Source organism: Artemia franciscana, unplaced genomic scaffold, assembly GCF_032884065.1.
Source record: "Artemia franciscana unplaced genomic scaffold, ASM3288406v1 Scaffold_1078, whole genome shotgun sequence".
Taxonomy (NCBI): Eukaryota; Metazoa; Arthropoda; class Branchiopoda; order Anostraca; family Artemiidae; genus Artemia; species Artemia franciscana.
Genome location: NW_027062736.1, coordinates 46,784 through 69,030, shown reverse-complemented (window position 1 = coordinate 69,030; position 22,247 = coordinate 46,784). Strand labels below are relative to the sequence as shown.

At 35.7% G+C, this 22,247-nt stretch overlaps 1 protein-coding gene across 1 annotated transcript in view; it reads right to left on the bottom strand.

Moving 5' to 3' along the window:
* The window catches only part of LOC136042315 (nardilysin-like), a gene marked incomplete at its 5' end in the record, with an annotated part of 72,842 nt that overhangs the window by 5,719 nt on the left and 44,876 nt on the right, over positions 1-22,247 (bottom strand). Inside the window, 2 exon segments of the mRNA XM_065727265.1 lie at positions 14,026-14,170; positions 21,820-22,027. Coding sequence (XP_065583337.1) covers positions 14,026-14,170; positions 21,820-22,027 — 353 coding nt within the window.

Sequence of the window (22,247 nt, the reverse complement as noted above, 5' to 3'; positions counted from 1 at the left end):
GACTTTTAGTACCTAATGCAATTACCGACAGTCAGGTATGACCTTGGACTTTAGAACACAAATTTATAACTGCACTTTAGTTATGATTGAAGATTTATGGTTGTCTATGGCAAACAAACTTTTCAATCATTTGGGAATGCCTTCACTCAATCGTACTGCTGCTATTTCTAAATGTGTAGAATTGGATCGTGAACAAAGTTACAACACGATTGATCTATTGTCGTATGTACAAACAAATATTTCTAAGTTAACGTCTCAACAAAAAGGCATTTATGATCAGATAATGCATTGTGTCGATTACCAAGTTGGAAAAATCTTCTTCTTGGATGCGCCAGGAGGTACTGGTAAAACGTTTCTAACTAGATTAAATAGAAAAAACCAGTTTTTTAAATGAAAGTAAGGAGCAACATTAAAACTTAAACCGAACAGAAATTACTCCGTAGATGAAAGGGGCTTTTCCTCCTCAACGCCTCGCTCTTTACGCTAAAGTTTGACTCTTTCTCACAACTCTACTTTTTAAAACAATAAAAAAAACTTTAGTGTAAAGAGCGAGAGGTTGCGGAGGAAAAGCCTCTTTCATATACGGAGTAATTTCTGTTCGTTTTAATTTTTAATGTTGCTCCTTACTGTCATTTAAAAAACTTGTTTTTTTATTTAATTTCTGGACGTTTTTGAATTAATGCATGTTTTGATCTTGGCTCTCCGCACATAAATAATTAAAACGAAATTTGCATATTAATTTTTTTTGGCTAAATGGCTTTCTCATAGTTTTAATCGGAAGATTTCGAGAAAAAAGGAGCGAGGGAGGAGGGCTAGTTGCCCTCCAATTTTTTGATTACATAAAAAGGCAACTAGAACTTGTAATTTTTTACAAACGTTTTCATTATTAAAAAATATACGCAGCTTACGAATTAACTTACGTAACGATCTTCTATATTCGTATGTTTTATTGCGTATATGAAGGGGTTCACCCCTCGTCGATACCTCACTCTTTACACTAAAGCTTAAATTTTGTCCCAATTACTTAAGAATGACCTCTGAATCACAAAGGCCGTAGAATAAATAGTTGACATTACTAAAAATATTTTAGCGTAAAGAGTGAAGTATTACGAGGAGGTAAACCCCTTATATGCGTAACAGTTTTTGTTCGTTTAAGTTTTGATGCTGCTCCTTACTTTCAGTAGAAAAAACTTTTCATATTTTGTTTTTATTTTTTTTCAAATAATACTAGAAAACCTTGCGCCCCCTTCATTGAAATTGTCTTCCCCCATGAGAAGTTCCTGCATGGAAATATCCCCCCACGTAACCCCCCTCAACTCTCCCCCCTAAACGACAAATCCCCCAGAAAACGTCTGTACACTTCCCAGTAACCATTACTATCAAACAGTTCGTGGTAACGAACTGTAGCAAGGAGCTCAACAGTAACCAAAACTCTAAAAAACGGAATTTTTATAACAATAGTTACATCAAAAGAATCGCATTTTCATGCTGATTTTAAATTTATAAGTTTCGTCAAGTTTAGACTTACTTAGAAATGCTGATATAAGTTTCATCAAGTTTAGTCTTACCCATCAAAACTTAGGAGCCTGAGAAAATTTGCCTTGTTTTAGAAAATAGGGGGAAACACCCTCAAAAGTCATTGCATTTATGTAAAAAGACTATCAACTTTATTCACGTTTATGACCCTCTGCAGCCTTTTTCCATATTCAGTCTTTTGTTATCTTTGTTAGTTTGTTATCTTTTTTGTTAGTTTGTTATCTTTTTGTTAGTTTGTTATCTTTTGTTAGTTTGAATTTTTTTTCTTCGCTGTTTATCGTTTTTGTTTTTGTTTATTTATAATACTCCGCACTTTGTGTTTTTTATACTTTTACGGGTAATAAAGTTCATTCATTCATTATCACACACTTCGTGGTAACGAACAAGGAGCGACCCGGCTCAATAGTAACCAAAACTCTAAAAAACGGAATTTTGATACCAATAGCTACATCAAAAGAATTGCATTTTAATGTTGATTTTAAACATTTAAGTTTCATCAAGTTTAGTCTTACCCATCAAAACTTAGGAGCCTGAGAAAATTTGCCTTATTTTAGAAAATAGGGGGAAACACCCCATAAAAGTCATTGCATCTTAACGAAAATCACATCGTCAGATTCAGCGTATCAGAGAACCTTACGGTAGAAGTTTCAAGCATCTATCTACAAAAATGTGGAATTTTACATTTTTTGCCACAAGACAGATCACGGATGCGTGTTATTTTTTGTTTTTTTTCCCAGGGGTGATCGTATCGACCCATTGGTCCTAGAATGTCCCGTGAGGGCTCATTCTAACAGAAATCAAGAGGTCTAGTGCCCTATTTAAGTGACAAAAAAATGGAGGGCACCTAGGCCCCCTCCCACGCTCATTTGTTTCCCAAAGTCACTGGATCACAATTCTGAGATAGCCCTTTTATTCAGCATAGTCGAAAAACGTAATAACTATGTCTTTGGGGATGACTTACTCCTCCACAGTCCCCGTGGGATGGGCTGTCCATGGAGGAATTTGCCATGCGGTAAGAAAATTTCCATGAAGAAAATTGCATGATTTTTTAGCATTTTTAAAAATATAAATGAAAAAATAAATACGAAAAAGTTTTTTCAACTGAAAGTAAGGACCAACATTAAAACTTAAATCGAACAGAAATTATTACGCATATGAGGGGTTCACCTCCTCCTAATACCTCGCTCTTTACGCTAAAGTAACTTTATGAATTTCAACTATTTATTCTACGGCCTTTGTGATTCAGGGATCATTCTTAATGAATTGGGACAAAATTAATATCTCGCTCTTTACAATTTAGCTTGAATTTTGTCCCAATTCTTTAAGAATGACCCCTGAATCACAAAGGCCGTAGAATAAATAATTGAAATTATTAAAAATACTTTAGCGTAAAGAGCAAGGTATTGTCGAGGAGACGAACTCCCTTATGTATGTAATATTTTCTGTTCGTTTTAAGTTTTAATGCTGCTCATTACTTCCAGTTGAAAAAAAAAGTTTTACTTATTTTCTCATTGTTTTTCTTTTTAAATAATGCTGGAAAATCCTGCGCCCCCTTTATGTAAATTCTCTTCCCTCATGATACATTCCTCCATGGAAATATCCTCCCACGTAGCCCCCTCCCCCCAAACGCAAAAAAGCCCCCCTGAAAACGTTTGTACACTTCATAATAACCATTACAAGCCAATATGTAAACAATGGTCAAAGGTTGTAACTTGCAGCCCCTCCCCCGGGGACTGTGGGGAATGAAGTCCTTCTTAAAGATATAGTTATTAGATTTTCGACTAAGCTGAACAGAATGGCTATCTCAAAATTTTGATCCGGTGACTTTGGGAAAAAATGTGCCTGGGAGGGGCCTAGGTGCCCTCTAATTTTTTTGGTCACTTAAAAAGGGCACTAGAGCTTCCAATTTCTGCTAGAATGAGCCCTTTCGCGACATTCTAGGACCACTGGGTCGATACCATCACCCCTGGAAAAAAACCAACAAATAAACACGCATCCGTGATCTGTCTTCTGGCAAAAAATACAATATTTCACATTTTTGTAGATAGGAGCTTGAAACTTCTACAGTAGGATTATCTGATAAGCTGAGTCTGATGGTATGATTCAATGACTTTTACGGGGTGTTTTCCCTTATTTTCTAAAATAAGGCAAATTTTTTCAGGCTCCTAAGTTTTGATGGGTAAGACTAAACTTCATGAAACTTATATATTTAAAATCAGCATTAAAAGACAATTCTTTTGATGTAGCTATTGATATCATGATTCCGTTTTTTAGAGTTTTGGTTACTGTTGAGCCGGGTCGCTCCTTGTTCGTTACCACAAACTGTTTGATAATGAATGAATGAACTTTATTTCCCATAAAAGTATAAAAAACACAAAGTACGGAGTATTATAAATAAACAAAACAAAAACAATAAACAGCGAAGAAAAAAAATTCAAACTAACAAAAGACAACATGTACTAATTAACCAGTATCAATATGGAAAAAAGGCTGCAGAGGGTCGTAAACGTGAATAAAGTAGATAGTCTTTTGACATAAATCATCACTGGAAGACCGAATCCGAGAAGGCACATCTATTAAACCAAATCGAGCAGTTTTTTTTTTATTTCGGTTCCATCTAGCAAGCCGGAGGAGGAATTTGCAATATCTGAAATAAGCCGCACGTAGAGTATGGCGATCTTTCTTACGAAACCGATGAGCCATGCCTGATAAAAACAAAAGCACAGGGGCGCAATAAGCATTATAAATCATGCACAAACCGTTGCGGTAGTAACGGCTTTTGTTTGTTGATATTTTTCCGTAAGCGACGCGTAGATTTTTCACGGCTTGATTCACTAGGGATGAACAGGTAGTGGAAAGTGTTGGGCCGAAACACAGACCAGGCCAACTAAATAAAGAAAAACATGGCAGAATTGCAGTCCCAGCAAGGAATGGAGCGACCGCATAAGGGCTATTAAAACAAATAAACTCGCATTTAGACGCATTAACTAACAGTCCAATCTTAGATAGTTCATGGTTGAAATAGTAAAATTGGAAAGCAATCCACGGCGAGTCCGGGCAACAAGAAGAACGTCGTCTGCATATGCAACAGAAGACAAACCAATATTGCCGTAAAAAACAGAACTTTTAAGGGGACACAGGCACGATGCAAGCACACATTTAAATATACTAGGGGACAACACGGCACCTTGCCAAACTCCCTTATTAATTTTTATCGGGTCAGATATTTGGCCATTCCAGGTAACTTGAATTTTAGACTTTGAATACCAAGAAGACAATAAACATAGTACAGAAGGATTAACACCTGAAGACGCAAGGTAAAATAGAGCCTGAGAGTGCACAATATTGTCGAAAGCCCCAGAAATGTCAAAAGTAAGACAGTATAAAGACATTTTAGTTTTTACGGCATCTTTAATGGGTCGGCTTAAAACATGATGTGCATGGGAGCAACCGAAACTTTTCCGAAAACCAAACTGAAAAGGCGTAAAATCACAATAATGAGTTTCTCCATTAGGAACATAGGAGCAACCAAGTAAAGAAAGAACCCTACCCCCCATAAACCAAAAATTTAAAACACGTAAAAAAAAACTGTCAGATAAAGAAGAATCCCCATTTGAACCTGATACAGAAATAATAACTATTTTTTTATATATCTTAATGGCAAAATTTGCTGAAAAAATAAACAAATGGGAATTAAAAAAAAATAGCTTGAAATCTCCCGAAACTAGTGACCCCCCCCCCGAAACTAGTGAATCATCCCCGAAACTAATGAAAACGTCACAGCTGGAAATATCACAAAGGATATCCTTTTCTTAGTCACCGCTAGTGGCACTAAAATATCATAGAGAGGTGTTTAAGGGCTCATTTCTGAGAAAATTGCATAGATGTGCGCTTTTCATAAATAACAGAGCATAACATAAAAAAAAAAGTTTTTGACAAAAACTACATCTTCACATGCAAATGATATTTTTTGACAAGAATCATACACGTATCTTTTTGTTTCTCTAGGGTATGATTTTGGTTACAATGGGCCGTGGTTTGTTTTTACTAGGTTTAATTTGAAAAGAGCATAAAAAAGGCACATCGATCGGTGACAGAACTTCCAGCTCTAAGTTGTTTTATTGTCATAATGTCGTCATTGCATCTTGCATGTCGTCATTTCATAATGGTTGCATCTTCATCTTTCAAACAGAGAGAAAACCGTAATATGAAAGATAAACGTCAGGCGACGTCTTTGGATTATGCTGCTAATAACGGCGGATGGGTTGTTAGCCAATTATTAGTTTCACAGTTTAATAAATCGTATCAGTTTAAATAGCCGTTTTAAATCAGTTTAGATATCCAAAACTTTAGCTTTATCCCGGTGTATCAGTATAGTTGAACTGTCACCAGGGAAACTGAATACCTTGAAAACATTGATACCTTCAATTGTGAAACCGTTTTTTAAAGAGTAAAATGAGTTTTTCATGGGTATAAAATGAGCTTTAAAATGGGCATCGTGTCATATAAAGGTGTTATAAATATGTAATTAGAAGTAAACGAATACATAATTCAAAGGAGGAAATAAAGAGTTTTCTGGGGTTTTGGAAGGTTGAGGTATTATTACTATTATAAAACTGTTCAAAACAATTCTATGAAAATAAAAATAAAATTACAATATACAGATCCTAATAGATTTCTATAGTATGGTTGCAGTAATAGCTGCAATGTAGTAGCATATGAAACACGGCCCATAGTAACCAACAATCTAAAATCAATTTTTACAATAGTAAAAACAAGAATTGTCTCTTTATACTGTTTCAGGAATGATAACTATTACTTCAGTTAATTGCTAACAGTAAAAGCTAATTGCGATGATAAATTATTAGAAAATTTGAGAACGAGTTTGAAATCACTTGAAAATAGCGCTGAATCGAAATAAAAAGCGCACCTTTGAAATCAGTATGGCTGAAAACCACCTTTAATATGATATAGATTCTAAATTACAATTCTTAATGAAATTACAATTGTGTTGCGGGAGTAACACTTTGTTTTTGTCGTGTTTTTTTTTTTTTGGTTCCTAGCACCTCAATTTTAGCTTATTCGTAGAAAGTGGTAAGGGTCTAGCCTCTGCAGTTTTTAAGGAAAGTATGGACCTAAGGCTGGATTGATGAATATGACTTTGCATTTTGGAAACCTTCGTAGAGCTCTTGCCTGGGGCCAAAAAGAACGGTTTTTGCTAGTCCTTGAGCCAGAGCCTATAGTGTATGAAGTGACTTGCAGTTTTATAGCCAGTGTGAGAGAGAGCTATCTGAAGTTATACAGTGAAATTTCGTTTCATCAAACCATGTTTCTGCTTTCGAGTGGAAAGCTCCGTTCTAGCCGGCAAGCAGGCAGGCACCAGTTTCAAATTGAAGATGGACTAAAATCTATAAGTGTTAAATATATCCGGCAGTTACTCAGCCCCACAGCCAATATATCTTCTTTGAGTGGTAAATAGAAAAAATTACAGAAATAAAAAAGTGGGAACCGAAAGTGCTTTCATCTATTGTTTCTACCCATTTCTTAACATATGAGAACAAAGAAAGGGAACAAAAAATGAAAAGAGAAAAAAAACAAATAGGTGAAAAAACGAGGATTTTATCAGCCAGTAGCTAAATATTGAAAAACAAGCAAATATTTCGACAAGGACCTCCGCCAAGTCGTCCTCAGTGCTCAAAGAAAACAAAGAAAAAAAAAAAAAAAAAAAAAAAAAAAAAAAAACAGCAAAATCTAACCTTTATAAGTGACCTGCACGAGAGGAAGACATATACTGACTCAACCAACAAAAAACCAAGTTTAAATCAATGAAAGAGAAGTTACCAATTAGATTGAATAAGTATCCTTTGCCTTGCAACAGATTTCGCCTGTCTACAATTTCGGTTTTCATTAGATATGCGGACATGTTGTCTTAAATTAGATTGAGCGGAAATATTCATAGATTCTTTTAATATTAAATCATTATAAATTGGGCTTAAGGAAATATCTCCCGTGTCTCTATTTATAGCCAAATTTCTATTTATATGTTTTTTTATCTCAATAGCCTCTTTAAAAGATTGCGGTAGACCATTTTCAGTAGATATTAAAGTTGCCTCTTCAAAAAGAACTAAATGGGCAGGATTTTCGTATATATGCTGGGCCAGAGCTGAATCAAAGTTGTCATTTTTATTTTCCAATCTCAGGGACTTGTCTATTGAAATTTTGTGTTCTTGCAATCGTTCCCCTAGTTGTTGATTGGTCCTTCCAATGTAAAATCTTCCACATGAACAAGGGACTCTGTAGACACCACTACCTAGTATAGGGTCCGTTTTATCCTTTCCCGAGTTGAAAAAATGTTCAACTTTTTGTTCAGTTTTAAAAGAAACAGAGAGATTATGTCTTTTTAAAATTTTTCCAAGTTTGTCGCTGAGTTTTGATACGTATGGTAATGTAGTGAAAGTTTTTTTCTCAATTGCCAGTGTACCTGAATCAAGGGGGACGGGCTTCCTGTTTTCCTGTTTAATCTTTTTTAATCGTCTATCTATTATATTTTCAATGAGGTTGATTGGGTAGCCATTGCAGAATAGAATGTCCTTAACATAGTCTAACTCGGATTTTACATGATTACGTGAACATATTTTTAGAACCCTGTCCACTAAAGAAATTACTACCCCTCTTTTTACACAAGGAGGGTGATTTGACGAGAAATGTAGATACCGATCATTATTATCAAAAATCCTCAAAAAAATCCTCAAAAAATTGAAAAAAGATAAAAATACAGTAATTACAAGAGCGGACAAAGGAAACACAGTTGTGATTATGGATTCTGCAGATTATCAAAATAAAATAAATAGCCTTTTATTGGATAAAAATACTTATAAAGAAATAAAAACTGATCCCACAGATAAATACACCAAGCAGTTGAGGAAAGAATTAGAAATTTTAAAAGATAATAGACTAATCACCCCTCAAATGTATAGAAAATTTTACCCAAAAGGTTGTTCAGCCCCGAAATTTTACGGTCTACCCAAAATTCATAAGAAGGATACTCCGTTACGTCCTATTGTAGCATGTTATAGCTCTCCAGCTACAGGCGTAGGAAAATTCTTAGCTATAATTTTCAAGTATCTTCTAACATCACAGAAATCTTATATAAGAAATTCCATAGATCTTGTTGAGAAGCTGAAAAATCATAGTATAACAGAAAAAACTATCTTATCTAGTTTTGATGCAATTTCCATGTACACTTCATGCGATGTCCATAAATGTGAACAGGCCTTACAAAGAAAATTAGAGGAAAATTCTACTTGGGCAGATTACAAAACCTTGGAAATTGACACAATAATGACGCTTGTACGTCTTTGCAACAAGTTCTCTTTATATTTTAGGTTTCGAGAAAAATTTTTCCTTCAGGTCAAGGGCCTGCCCATGGGCACTGTTTTGTCTCCTTTTTTGGCAAATTTTTACATGGATTTCATAGAACAGTCTGCTTTGCATAGTTTCCCCTTAAAACACTCTCTCTGGTTTCGTTTCGTTGATGATATTCTTGCTATTTGGGAACATGGTCAGAACTCTCTAAAAGTTTTTTTGGCACATTTGAATTCTTTTGATTCGAATCTTCAATTCACAATAGAACTGGAAGATTCAGGAAAGCTCCCTTTCTTGGATGTTTTAATTATAAAAAATATTCCCAGCCTGGATTTTTCTATATATAGAAAGCCAACCCATAATGATCGGTATCTACATTTCTCGTCAAATCACCCTCCTTGTGTAAAAAGAGGGGTAGTAATTTCTTTAGTCGACAGGGTTTTAAAAATATGTTCACGTAATCATGTAAAATCCGAGTTAGACTATGTTAAGGACATTCTATTCTGCAATGGCTACCCAATCAACCTCATTGAAAATATAATAGATAGACGATTAAAAAAGATTAAACAGGAAAACAGGAAGCCCGTCCCCCTTGATTCAGGTACACTGGCAATTGAGAAAAAAACTTTCACTACATTACCATACGTAAAAAAACTCAGCGACAAACTTGGAAAAATTTTAAAAAGACATAATCTCTCTGTTTCTTTTAAAACTGAACAAAAAGTTGAACATTTTTTCAACTCGGGAAAGGATAAAACAGACCCTATACTAGGTAGTGGTGTCTACAGAGTCCCTTGTTCATGTGGAAGATTTTACATTGGAAGGACCAATCAACAACTAGGGGAACGATTGCAAGAACACAAAATTTCAATAGACAAGTCCCTGAGATTGGAAAATAAAAATGACAACTTTGATTCAGCTCTGGCCCAGCATATATACGAAAATCCTGCCCATTTAGTTCTTTTTGAAGAGGCAACTTTAATATCTACTGAAAATGGTCTACCGCAATCTTTTAAAGAGGCTATTGAGATAAAAAAACATATAAATAGAAATTTGGCTATAAATAGAGACACGGGAGATATTTCCTTAAGCCCAATTTATAATAATTTAATATTAAAAGAATCTATGAATATTTCCGCTCAATCTAATTTAAGACAACATGTCCGCATATCTAATGAAAACCGAAATTGTAGACAGGCGAAATCTGTTGCAAGGCAAAGGATACTTATTCAATCTAATTGGTAACTTCTCTTTCATTGATTTAAACTTGGTTTTTTGTTGGTTGAGTCAGTATCTGTCTTCCTCTCGTGCAGGTCACTTATAAAGGTTAGATTTTGCTGTTTTTTTTTTGTTTTGTTTTTTTTTTTTTTTTTCTTTGTTTTCTTTGAGCACTGAGGACGACTTGGCGGAGGTCCTTGTCGTAATATTTGCTTGTTTTTCAATATTTAGCTACTGGCTGATAAAATCCTCGTTTTTTCACCTATTTGTTTTTTTTCTCTTTTCATTTTTTGTTCCCTTTCTTTGTTCTCATATGTCATGCATAGCCAGTATGGTCTCAGAACGTATCTACCCATTTCTGTTCGTGATTTCAGCTGAGTTTATCATTTCATTTTTCCCACTTGGGATTGCGGTACAGAAATGGTATCAAATGTATCTCTTAAAACTTTAAAAGTTCTCTCATTGCTAAAGAAGTTGCTCCTTTCAAGAAGGTCCTTTGCTCCTTTCTAAGTGATGCCGCAACCAAAGTGTTGCTCTCGCAACACTTTATGCGGCGAAGCCGAACAAAGGTTGCCGCAACACCTCATGGTGCCCATGCAATGTAGATCTAGTTCTTAATGTGATATCTATCACCTTTTCTTATCCTCGATACCAATGCTCTCTTGGTTGCAAATAGTATTATTGTTTATTCATACACGACGATGGCATGAATTCACAAAAAAAAAAATGGGTTCTTTCTATATACAACGCAAATGGGACGTAAAATGAAACAATTCGACGCAGGGTTTTGTCTTATCATAATCCATGTGGACTGTTTTAATGGACTTTGTAACTATCAAACATGGTAAAGGCTATGGGAGACAAATGGGAAGGAAAAACTCTGCTAGCCTTAGATTGTTATAAACAACAAAGTTAAAATAATAAGGAGTTATTTTAGGACAGTGAATTTTAATAAATGAATATTTCAGCTCTATATCTAAAAGTTGTCATCAGCAAAGCAAATAGATAAATCTAAAATTAGACTTACAATAAAATATTCGACAATTAAAACTGAAGCCAAAATTAAAACTGTCCTAACATTAACCTGATATCTATATATATAGATATATACATATATATATATATATATATATATATATATATATATATATATATATATATATATAAAAATAATTTGTCTGTGTGTTATGTCTGTCGAGTGACGTCATGTTCTCATGTCGTCATGAAGTTAGTTGTCGTCATGTTTGTTTTGACGATGACATCATTAAAGGTATTTAAGAAATTCGGTCAAAGACAAATTTTTAACTGTAAGAAGATCGTGGACGGAAAAATGTTTAATTGTAAAATGACTGAAGAATCTACAATGGCAACAGCCGAGGAAGCTGCTCAAAGAGTCTTTGCCAAAAAACTTGCTGCTGATAGAGAAAGTAAGAAAAGAAAGCGTGCCGAGGAATCACAAGAACAGCAAGAAAACAGGCTTGCGGCTGATAGAGAAAGTAAGAACAGAAACCGCGCCGAGGAATCACAAGAGCAACGTGAAAACAGGCTTGCGGCTTCAAGAGATAATGCCAAAAGAAAGCGTGCCGAGGAATCACAAGAGCAACGTGAAAATTATCGCATGGCATTCAGGTACAGCCCAGTCGATGATTATAGTAGATGTGTTCAAATTGGGACTATGTCTAAAATTTGTCCCTACTGCAAGGCCTTGAAATTTAATGGTGAAACAATGGGAATGTGTTGCGCCTCAGGAAAAGTTAAACTTCCTCAACTGGCTGCATCCCCAGAGCCATTGAAGACTTTGCTTACTGGAACTACGTCAGAATCTAAGCGTTTTTTTTTTTTTTATCAAAAATCAGAAAATATAACTCATGTTTCCAAATGACGTCGTTTGGTGCATTAATACAAAAGAAGAAAAAAAACTAAAAAAGGTAAAAACTAAAAAAATAAAAATAAAAAGAAAATACTAAAAAAAAATAAAAAAGCTAAAAAAAAAAAGAAAAAAAAAAAAGAAAAAAACAAAAAAAACTAAAAAAAGGTAAAAACTACAAAAAAGTAAATAGAAAAAAAACAACTAAAAACTAGTAAAAAAAACTAAAAAAATTAAAAACTGAAAAAGAAAAAAAGGAAAAAAAGGAGAAAAACTAAAAAATAAAGGAGAAAAAGAAAACTATAGACCGGGACACAGGGAATATAAATGACGACCGGGACACTCAAAGAGAAATCACAGACTGGGACACTGGGACACAAATAACGACCGGGAGACATAAATGACGACCGGGACACTCAAAGATAAATTACAGACCGGGACACAAATGACGACCGGGACACAGGGAATATAAATGACGACTGGGACGCTCAAAGAGAAATTACAGACTGGGACACAGTGACACAAATGATGACCAGGATACTGGGAATATAAATGACGACCGGGACACAGGAAAACAACTACAAGGGGGATGCCGGGGGCACAGGGGGATATATAAATGACGACGGGGACACAGGGAATGTTCGATTAGCAATCACCATCAACAAAGCTCAAGGGCAATCATTAGAATAATCAGGCATAGATCTGAATACGGATTGTTTTTCCCATGGACAATTTTATGTTGCATGTTCAAGAGTCGGTAAACCTGACAATCTATTTATATGCACAGACAATGGGACATCGAAGAATGTTGTATATTCGCAAGTTTTACGTAGTTAAAAACATATATATATATATATATATATATATATATATATATATATATATATATATATATATATATATATATATATCTTTCTATATTCACAGGTGGGACACAACTACAATGGCGCGTAACGACTTACACGCGCGGGGGGGGGCTTGGAGGGGGGCACGAAGCGCCACCCCAACAGCTAGTAATATATATAACTTGATGCATGTTGAGGTAGGAGGACGCCGCAAGGGAGTATTTAAGGAAAATAGGAATTTCCTGGAAGGGTGTAAAGAGAGAGGCTTTGAATAAATTGGGATGGAGGAGTGTGTGGAGCTGTGCTGGCCTCAGGTAGCTTGGAGCTGCGGCGAATTTTTAGTAGAATTTATACTTCAAAATAGTGCTACTCTTATTAAGGATGATGGATACACTACAGACGTAAAAAGTAGAATAACAAAGACTATGTGTATTTTCTAACAGTTTTCATGGATGATGAATGGCGGATTGCCAAATACTGTGCATTTTGGCCATCCTTTTGGTGCTGATCAAAAATCAGGTCTTCCCAGATTCGAGTGGGAAGAGGTCATAAGAAGGATTTAAAGCAGTGATTCCCAAACTATTCAGGGCTCTGCTCCACCTACGCATTTCTAAAATCCTGATACCCTCCCTCCCCCCCTTGATAAATACATTTCTTTTATTCAAAACTTTACCTGAGGGAAGCTTAAAAGATCATTAACCTAGTATCGTTATTCGGGTGGTCCTCTAGACGCGTTTTAAACTAGTGAAAAATAGAGTCTGAATACGACTCCTTTTATACAATGTATGACGTCATTACAATATTATCATGTATCTTTTTTGCTCTATAAATGCATATGAATGTGACGTCATTCATTTAAAAAATAGTTTTTTTTTTTTTTTTTTTTTTTTTTTACAAAAAACGTATCTAAAGTATAGTCAGCCAAAGGATGCATGTCCTGCCCATGACCCACCAAAATATTGCCATGCATCACCAGCGAGTGCTGCACTCCAAGTTGGAAAGAATGGAGGAGGAGCGTGCGCAGTAGTGCTGGCCGTAGGCGATTTGGTGCGGTATTAAGTTGTAAGTAATTGCAGCAGAAGCAGCTTGAGTTTCGCCTCTTATTTGGATTCCATACTCCTTGGGGGCATAGTTTCAGGGAAAACTTCAAAAAGTAGTTACATAAAAGCAGATGTTTAAGGATGATTATTTTACCTTTTTTCAATTCACTTTCGTCTTTTGACTGTCTTCCCAGTACTTCAAAGGATATCTTTCTGAATTTTTCGTTATCGCAAAAACAGAATAGTTTCTGGTACAAGTCTTTTATTGCATCAAACGTTATGTTCCTCAGAAATTCAACCTAAGAAAAAAAAAATAATAAAAACAATAAGACACACAGATACACGAATTTAGAAAAGCCTGAAATATCAATTACACGCTAGTTCGGCTGGATATCTGGAATGAAATCAGCTAAAATTTGTTATGCGAGGTATTTCAACCGTTTTCTTACTCACTCTCTTCTTACTCCCTCCTCCTCTCTTTCAAGTAATACTAACTACACCCCAAAACTAATATTGTTAATTATGTACCACGTACACTTAAAAACAAAATTCATTTAAAAACGTTAACCCACTAAAAGTTTTTTATATTAGGTCAGTAAATGCATGACGGATGTAGCTTTGGGGCCAATTTGCACACAAACACAATATCAGCACAAAACGATGTACAAATACAACATCAACAATACAACAAGTGACTGCGTCCAGTCACTGTACATAATATCATCAGTGACTGTTCATGACAGAATTTTATTAAAGTTCATTAAAGGTGGAACCATAGTGCACGTTTTTCACAAGTAGCTGACAAAGCCTCCTTTTGAACAACGCACTTCCTAGTCCCCCAAGAAAGTGAAAACTAAAAAAAAGTCCTGAAAAAAATGCGTAATGAAAAAAAAAAAAAAACTCCTTTAGATTTGGTTCGACTAGTTTTTCATCTAGCAAGTAAACGTTAACCACAAAAACAAAATTCTAGGAATTCCGAAAAAAGCTTAAATGTTTCTCTTTTGTTTCTTCAGTGCAAATGTGACACTGGAAAATAATAGATTTCATTTGAAACCTAATGCTTACATCTTATATGTGCTTCGTAGTCCTGTGATGGCGCAGTGGGTTTGACCTTAGCTTGGTAATACGGGACCCAGAGATCGAATCATACTGCAGCAATGCACTGCAGGGCCGACACAGGGACCTTAGTAGTCAAGAAGCGTCGTTAATCTGATACAATACAATATGTGCTTCGTATAAATTGCTCTTGGTAGGGCCAAGTAAAACGCCATATATTGCCAAAAATAAGTCAGCCTCACGCGAGTCCAACGCTAAGCAAATGACAAGAAAAAACGAGAAGACACAAGAATAGCACAACACAAGGAAGGAGAAAAAAAGAGGAGATGACCCTAAGGTAACAGAATTTAAACCCTTTTAAAAGAATTAAAGCTAACCATGGCGTCGGTGGGACGATTCATATGTGTCCACCACAATTCAACCCAGACAGAATTTGTCCATAGACTTCAACTAAAAACGTTCATTGCTTTATTTATCTGCTAGTTTTTTTGAGTGGTTAGTTTAATTTGCGACATTGTATGTATAAGGTGTTCCTTTGCTGACAGTTCTTGTCGCAACCTATCTGTCGACGAGCCAGACTGCACTCCTCACTAGTCCTCCCACTAGCCTGGAACCGCGTTGTTTTCATTGCGATTGCTGCCCGATCAGGTCGCGACAGTAGCTAAGTGACATCTTCATCTTTGTCTAACTAACAAAACATGAATTAGGAGTCTCGATACTGTTTCTGAAATTTTTAACGGGCTAAAAGCGTAGTGAGTACTCTATTATATTATTAAGCGATAATCACTTGGATAGTTATAGTCCTTGTTATAATACATTTATGCACATAATGTAGATTGGACGCATAGTATAGCATCGATATTACATTGTAGTTCCAATTACCATTTATTTTTTATATCTTCAGGCCGAAAATAAATAGACCGAGTGAAAGACAACGAACCTATGATTTTAACACTGACTTGGAGGAATCATTTGGAATCAATCTAGGATATCATTCCTCATAGGAATCATATGAGGAATCTTTTGTGTATCTGATTTAACTACATCACAACCTGGGTTTCTTGATTGTCGTCTTAGATCCTTCTTACAAAGATTAAAACGCATAACTAGCATGGAGACTGCTACATTTATTTACATTACTAATGGTAGAGCATCCCCCCACTCAAAGATTTCACGGTTCGAAAAGATGGTTTACGAACAGTTTCTGGAAATTTCTGAATATTTCTTCTTTTAATAAAATCCTTTGATACGCACTATCAAGAAAACATTTAACCAAAATGTAATCTGCTATTTCAGCATTCCACACAAACGGAAAAGAACTCGACTCAATTTTATTTCCAGGTAACGCAACAAAACAAATATATTCATCGCAATTCGAAGGAACCTATAATTTTAACACTGACTTCACACCATTTTATTATCTACCAAGAATATTGCCATTTGAAAACGTTATGAAAATGGCTACAAAAATAATAAATTCTAGCTCCTTTGCAAAACCGACTTTCCAAGAACTTGCCAAAAAAGCAAAGCTTCTTATGAGATTTGTGAGTTGTCACTTGCGCCGTCTGGCTCGCAAAACATCTTACCAGAGTTTAGCTTTATATTTGTGCGAGGAAGTTGGTTCTTCATGGTGAAAATGATATTGACTTCTGCAGTTTTTCCCGCTCTATTTTTGAGTACCAGAATCACTCCTGTTGAAGCCGTCGCTGTGCCAAAAACTGACTTAATAAAGTTGCGTTTCCATTCCACCTTTTTGGCGCCATCTATCTTGACTACGCTAACTGCGTTGCACTTACTGCAAGAAGTCAGAGGCGGCGCATCGTCCACCAATGGAAACAACCCGACAGGAAAGAAACGTGGATGCCGGGCAGGGAAAAATGAAAGGAGAAGGCGTACGGGGTGTGCTATTTCGGTACTATTGACAAGCCGTGACTATTGTCCTTCGCCAAAACAAGCGTTTGAGCGAAACCTGGTGAAAATCAAGATATCCAGAACATCTAAAATACCGAGTCTGAAGATATTTGACGAAACCCCCGTGTGCCCATCCAGGACAGCCCATCCAGGACAGCCCACCCGTTCTTAAGCTCGAACGTCCTTTAGCTAAACGTAAGTTGCCAAATATACTTGTGTGTAACGCTAGATCTTTGAACAATAAAACTGATGCCAGTTATTGCCAGGCAGAACAACACCTCAATAATAATAATAAGCGAACTTCTGACGAATCGGCGCGCATCAAAGGTTACGCAAGCTACTTTAATACGCGTCGCGATCGTGGCTTGAATCGTCGAGGAGGAGGCGTTGGACTTTATGTTCGTAATGACCTACCCTCAAAGCGGTTAAGTGAGCCTATTGACTCCGACCACGAAATATTACCAACCGAATGCAAACCTGCACGTTTATCAAAAAGATTTTCATGTTTAATTGTTGCTTCGGTCTATTATCCTGAAAGCGCTAAAAACAGGAAAGATTTGATTGAACACATTCAGTGTTTCGTAGACAAAATGCGCCGTAAGACAAAATGCGCCTCACAATAGACCCCCACAAATGGCGTCTAAGGCTGATCTAAGGCTGCTCAAAGAGGACGGTCCCTTGACCTCAGCTAATGAAGTCAATTCTTTTTTAGCTGACATTTGTACCAGATTTCCATCAATCACCAAATCAGAAATTTATACTATCATTGCTGGTGCAGAGATTGATGACGTATGTGAAGTCTCTAAATTCACTGTTTATAAGGAACTCCTAAGACTGAAAGCAAACTGTGCGTCCTACCCAGGTGAGCTTCCAGTAAAGCTGTTACGCGAATTCGCCATTTTTCTTGCTCAGCCACTCTCTTCTATAATCAACCAATGTTTCCGTCAGCAAGTATTCCCTAGTGCTTGAAAAAGAGCACATGTCCGCGTTATTCCAAAAGTAAGGTGTCCAAAATCTTGTGATCAACTCCGGCCTATATCAATAACTCCGAACCATTCTAAAGTGGCAGAAACGTTTATTTACCGCAAACTTATGTCACAGGTCTCTGCACATCTAGACCCGTATCAGTATGGATGCTTAAGAGGCAGCAGCACAACTGTTTATCTAGTACGGATGTACCATCTCATTGTCGAGTGGCTCGACCAAGGAAGTGCTATAGTCGACCTTCTCCTCGTAGATTACCGAAAGGCTTTTTATCTTATTCGCCATTCCGTTGCTATTACAAATCTACGCACCATCGGTGCGCACAAACATACTCTCCTTTTAGTGATGAATTTTTTACAAGCCCGCTATCAGTGCGTTCACAGTCTTTTCCCAGGAGATACCAACTCCGAATGGGTCGAGCATACATGCGGAACCCCACAAGGTACTAAGCTCGCTAGTCTACTGTTTTTGGCAGTGATAAATTTCATCCTTTCTGGCTATGAAGAAAGATTTAAGTATGTAGACGACTAGTCAGTCGTCTGAAAATGCAAAAACATAACCGCAAGGATAAGCTGTGTAAAGTTACTTAAAGCTAAATTAGATTTTTTGATATAAAATACGCATATTAACTCTCTTGTGCATTTTACAAATATGAAGAAGATGTTACCACTCTTTTGACCACTTTTCAAGAACTTGTCAGAAAAGCAAAGCTTCTTATGAAATTTGTGAATTTGATTCTTTAATTTTGATTTTTGAATTCTTTAAATTTGGAGTTCAGGGGAAATGCAAAAACATAGCTGCAACGATAAGCACTGTAAAGTCATTTAAAGCTAAACCGGATTTGTTGATATAACATTTGAAGATTGATTCTTAACAGCGTTTTTAACGTTACTTAATAGCTGGTTTTGTTCCGAACAGAAAATTCACTGATTCGTTTCATTTTTCGAATAGAAATCCCTTTCTTGTTTTAAGTTTCTTATTTCTGTTTCCCTCCTTATACCTTATTTCCTCCCTTCCCTGCTTTTTATTTCTTAGCTCACTTCTGTTTTAACGGTTTTAACAGTTTTTTACTGTTTAAACAATTTTTACTGTTTAATAAAGTAAAATTGAGAGAAAGAGTCAAACTTTAGCGTAAAGAGCGGGGCGTTGAGAAGGGAACAGCCTCTTTCATACACGGAGTAATTTCTGTCCGTTTTAAGTTTTAATGTCGCTCCTTACTTTCAGTTAAAAAAATTAGTTTTTTTTATTTAATTTTTCGAATAAAAATTCCTTTCTTGTTTTCAGTTTCTTATTTCTGCTTCCCTCCTTATATCTTATTTCCTCCCTTCCCTGCTTCTTATTTCTTAGTTCACTTCTGAACTAAAAAAAACGTTGAATGCCGATAATTTCAGATAATTCACACCACGTTTGATGTGATTTATCCACTTAAATTTGAAGTAAGAAAGAAAAAATATGTCAGCTAAAGTCAAGTTTAACTGTAAAACAGGATGTTTTCACTAGACACGTGAAAAATTCTAGAAAAGCCCCCATTGCTTCTGCAAAATTTCTTTATGTTCTAACTTTTATAAATAAATAAGCTATTAATATTAAGCTAGGAAAAAAGCTAGGCTTTTCTCTTGAAAAAAAGTCCTTCTCCAGTATTTGGTTAATGCCCAGGGAATGATTTCACACACACACAAAAAACGAAGTCATTTAACCATTTTCTCAACCTCCCTTTTAAAAACTGAACTCGGTTCTATGCATTTGCTGAAACCAAACAGGGGGGCTGAGCGAAGAAATTCCTTAGAATATCAAATTATGATAGTTAGAATCAAATTATGATACATTCATTTTGTCAGATTGAATTCTCATCTTTCATGGGATTTTAATTCTTTCAGAAAAAATGAAAAAAAAAAGAATCGGATTGGCATGGGCTCGGAAAACCTGTTTTGCATGAATAGAATTCATAAATAGCTTTCATTTACCTTACAACAGGGTGATCGTGACTATTTCTTTGGGCTTGTCCCACTTAAATGAAGTACATCTGATCGATGCTTGGTTTAATTTATTCTTATGATGGCCTAATTTAAGCAGTTTGAATTGGTTTCAGCAAATTTCTGGGGAAAACCACTATAGTAAGCTAAGATCCTAAAAGTTAGAACTGATGGTAAAGGAGGCAATAGCAACTTGTGCTTTGCTATGGATCGCATTCTGAACACCGAGTCATTGAAGCTAGCTTAGTACCCCCATAAATGCGATAGCCACCGATGGGAAACCAGCAATGGTAGGTAAAAAAAAGGATTTGTTGGCCTCTGCAAGAAAGATGAATCATTTTAAAACTTTATGTCTTACCACTACATTATCCACCAGGAATACTACCATTTGAAAACGTTATGAAGATGGTTACAAAAATAATAAATTCTATTTGAGTAGCTCCTTTGCAACACCAATTTTTCAAGACAGTTTCAAGAGTTTCTTACAAGACTTGTGAGTTTGATTCTTTACTTTTAATTTTTGGATTCTTTAAATTGGAATTTCAGGGGAAATGCCAAAACATAATTGCAATGATAAGCTATGTAAAGTCATTTAAAGCTAAATTAGATTTTTTGATATAACATACGCATATTAACTATCTTGTGCATTTTCCAAATATGAAGAAAATGATAGGTAACAATGAATTAAACAGGTGTAAGATTAGAATAAATAAATTATTGGTTAGTGTCTGCAACTGCAGAGAAGACCCCTCTATAGGGAGCCCGTGTTTGAATATACTCGTGAATACACCGAAGGTCTAAGACAGACTGACGATCTTGGAAAGCTCAAATGTGGAGCACCTAACTCCGAATCTGGTGTCGCAGGTTCAAATTCAACGTTGAGCTATTTTTTACACTTAGTAAAAAGAAAATTAATGAAAATATTGTCTAAGAGTGTTGTATTTTTGAATAAAATAAGTTCTTGATTTTGGATCATTTGATTTTTTGACCACTCTTTTGAAAAAAAGAAAAAAAGAGCAAAAAAACGAAAAGATAAAAAGACGCTCACAAATTAGATGTATCCCCACGTTATACAAATATTTCTTTTCTTTTTTCAAATTTTTGTTCCCCAATCCTCCCTTCTCAAAAATGATCTCGCAACATGGACGCTAACAGAGGTGCATCGCAACATGGACGATCCTGGCCATATTCCTAAGGCTCAATGGCTAGCCATTTTTAGACTTTACGAACTGGCGCCAATAGGTGACTAAAAAACAGATGCGGCATAAACCGACATACATGAAAGAACTTAATTAGGAATCGAATTAATTAGTTTCTGTTTTTGGTCAAAATTAATTACAGAAATAGGGACCTTTTTATATGCACCAGAGACAGTACCAGTGGCAAAGTAGATGGCCATAAGTTGTGGTCATTTAAGATAGATTGTGAGTTATCAAATTTGCGCTTTTGTGGGATTGCGGAATGAATCTTTCGGTGGTTCCCAAAAAATTTTGAGTTTGCTGGGCAATAAATTGTTCAAGGTAGCGCAATTTTCAAAGTTTATTTTTTCTTAATTTTATCTTTGGCGTAATGTTGCGCACAAAACGGCTAGGTGACGTTTTACGCATGACGGATGCTGGATTGTAAGAAATTGTTCGTTTTGGCCATCCATCTGGGGCCAATTAAAAAACAGGTCATCCAGAGTGGAGGGGAAAAATGTCATAAGAAAATTTAAAGGGAACCGGAATATAAACTGGAGGGAAGATGGAGCATACGCAGACGTCTTGGTCTCGGGCGACTTTGGGCTGCAATTACCTGTTCGTTGTACTAGTAGTAGCATACAGTTTTTACTAGTATATTATACAGGGACACCATTCACAAAAATTTAGTGAAGGTGAGGAGGAAATAAGGTTTTTTCTTTAATGAAGATAAAAAAAACTATTTTTCAAAATTTGGGACTTATCTATTTATTTTTAAATGAAAACACACACACAAAAAAAAAACAGTTCCTTAGAAATTCAGAACAAGTTTAAGAAAAAACTTACAGTTCTCTCAAGTCGATCAAACATGAACTCGCCTCTCAGAATTTCGTTCCAGTTTCTACTAAATTCTTCATCTAAGCTAACATCTGGTTTCTCTTTATTCTTAATCAAAGAGGTCATACGCTCCATGTAATTGCTAGTAGTGAGAGTACTTAGAAAATTATGAAAATAATGAAGAAATGCTTCGATCCGCTCATTAATATGTTCAGGGCTAAAAATCAACAAAATATAATCAAAAACAAACAAATACATTTGTAAAAATAAACAAACTAATTCAATGCATTAGCGGAAACAATACTCAATACTAGGGAAGCAACTAATCAATAATCTGAAAACAATTTCTTGACGCAATACCCCGAATCCTGAAGTCAATTGGGCATTTATACTTAAAGAAATTGCAGACAGTCAGCATATTTGATGAAAATATGACG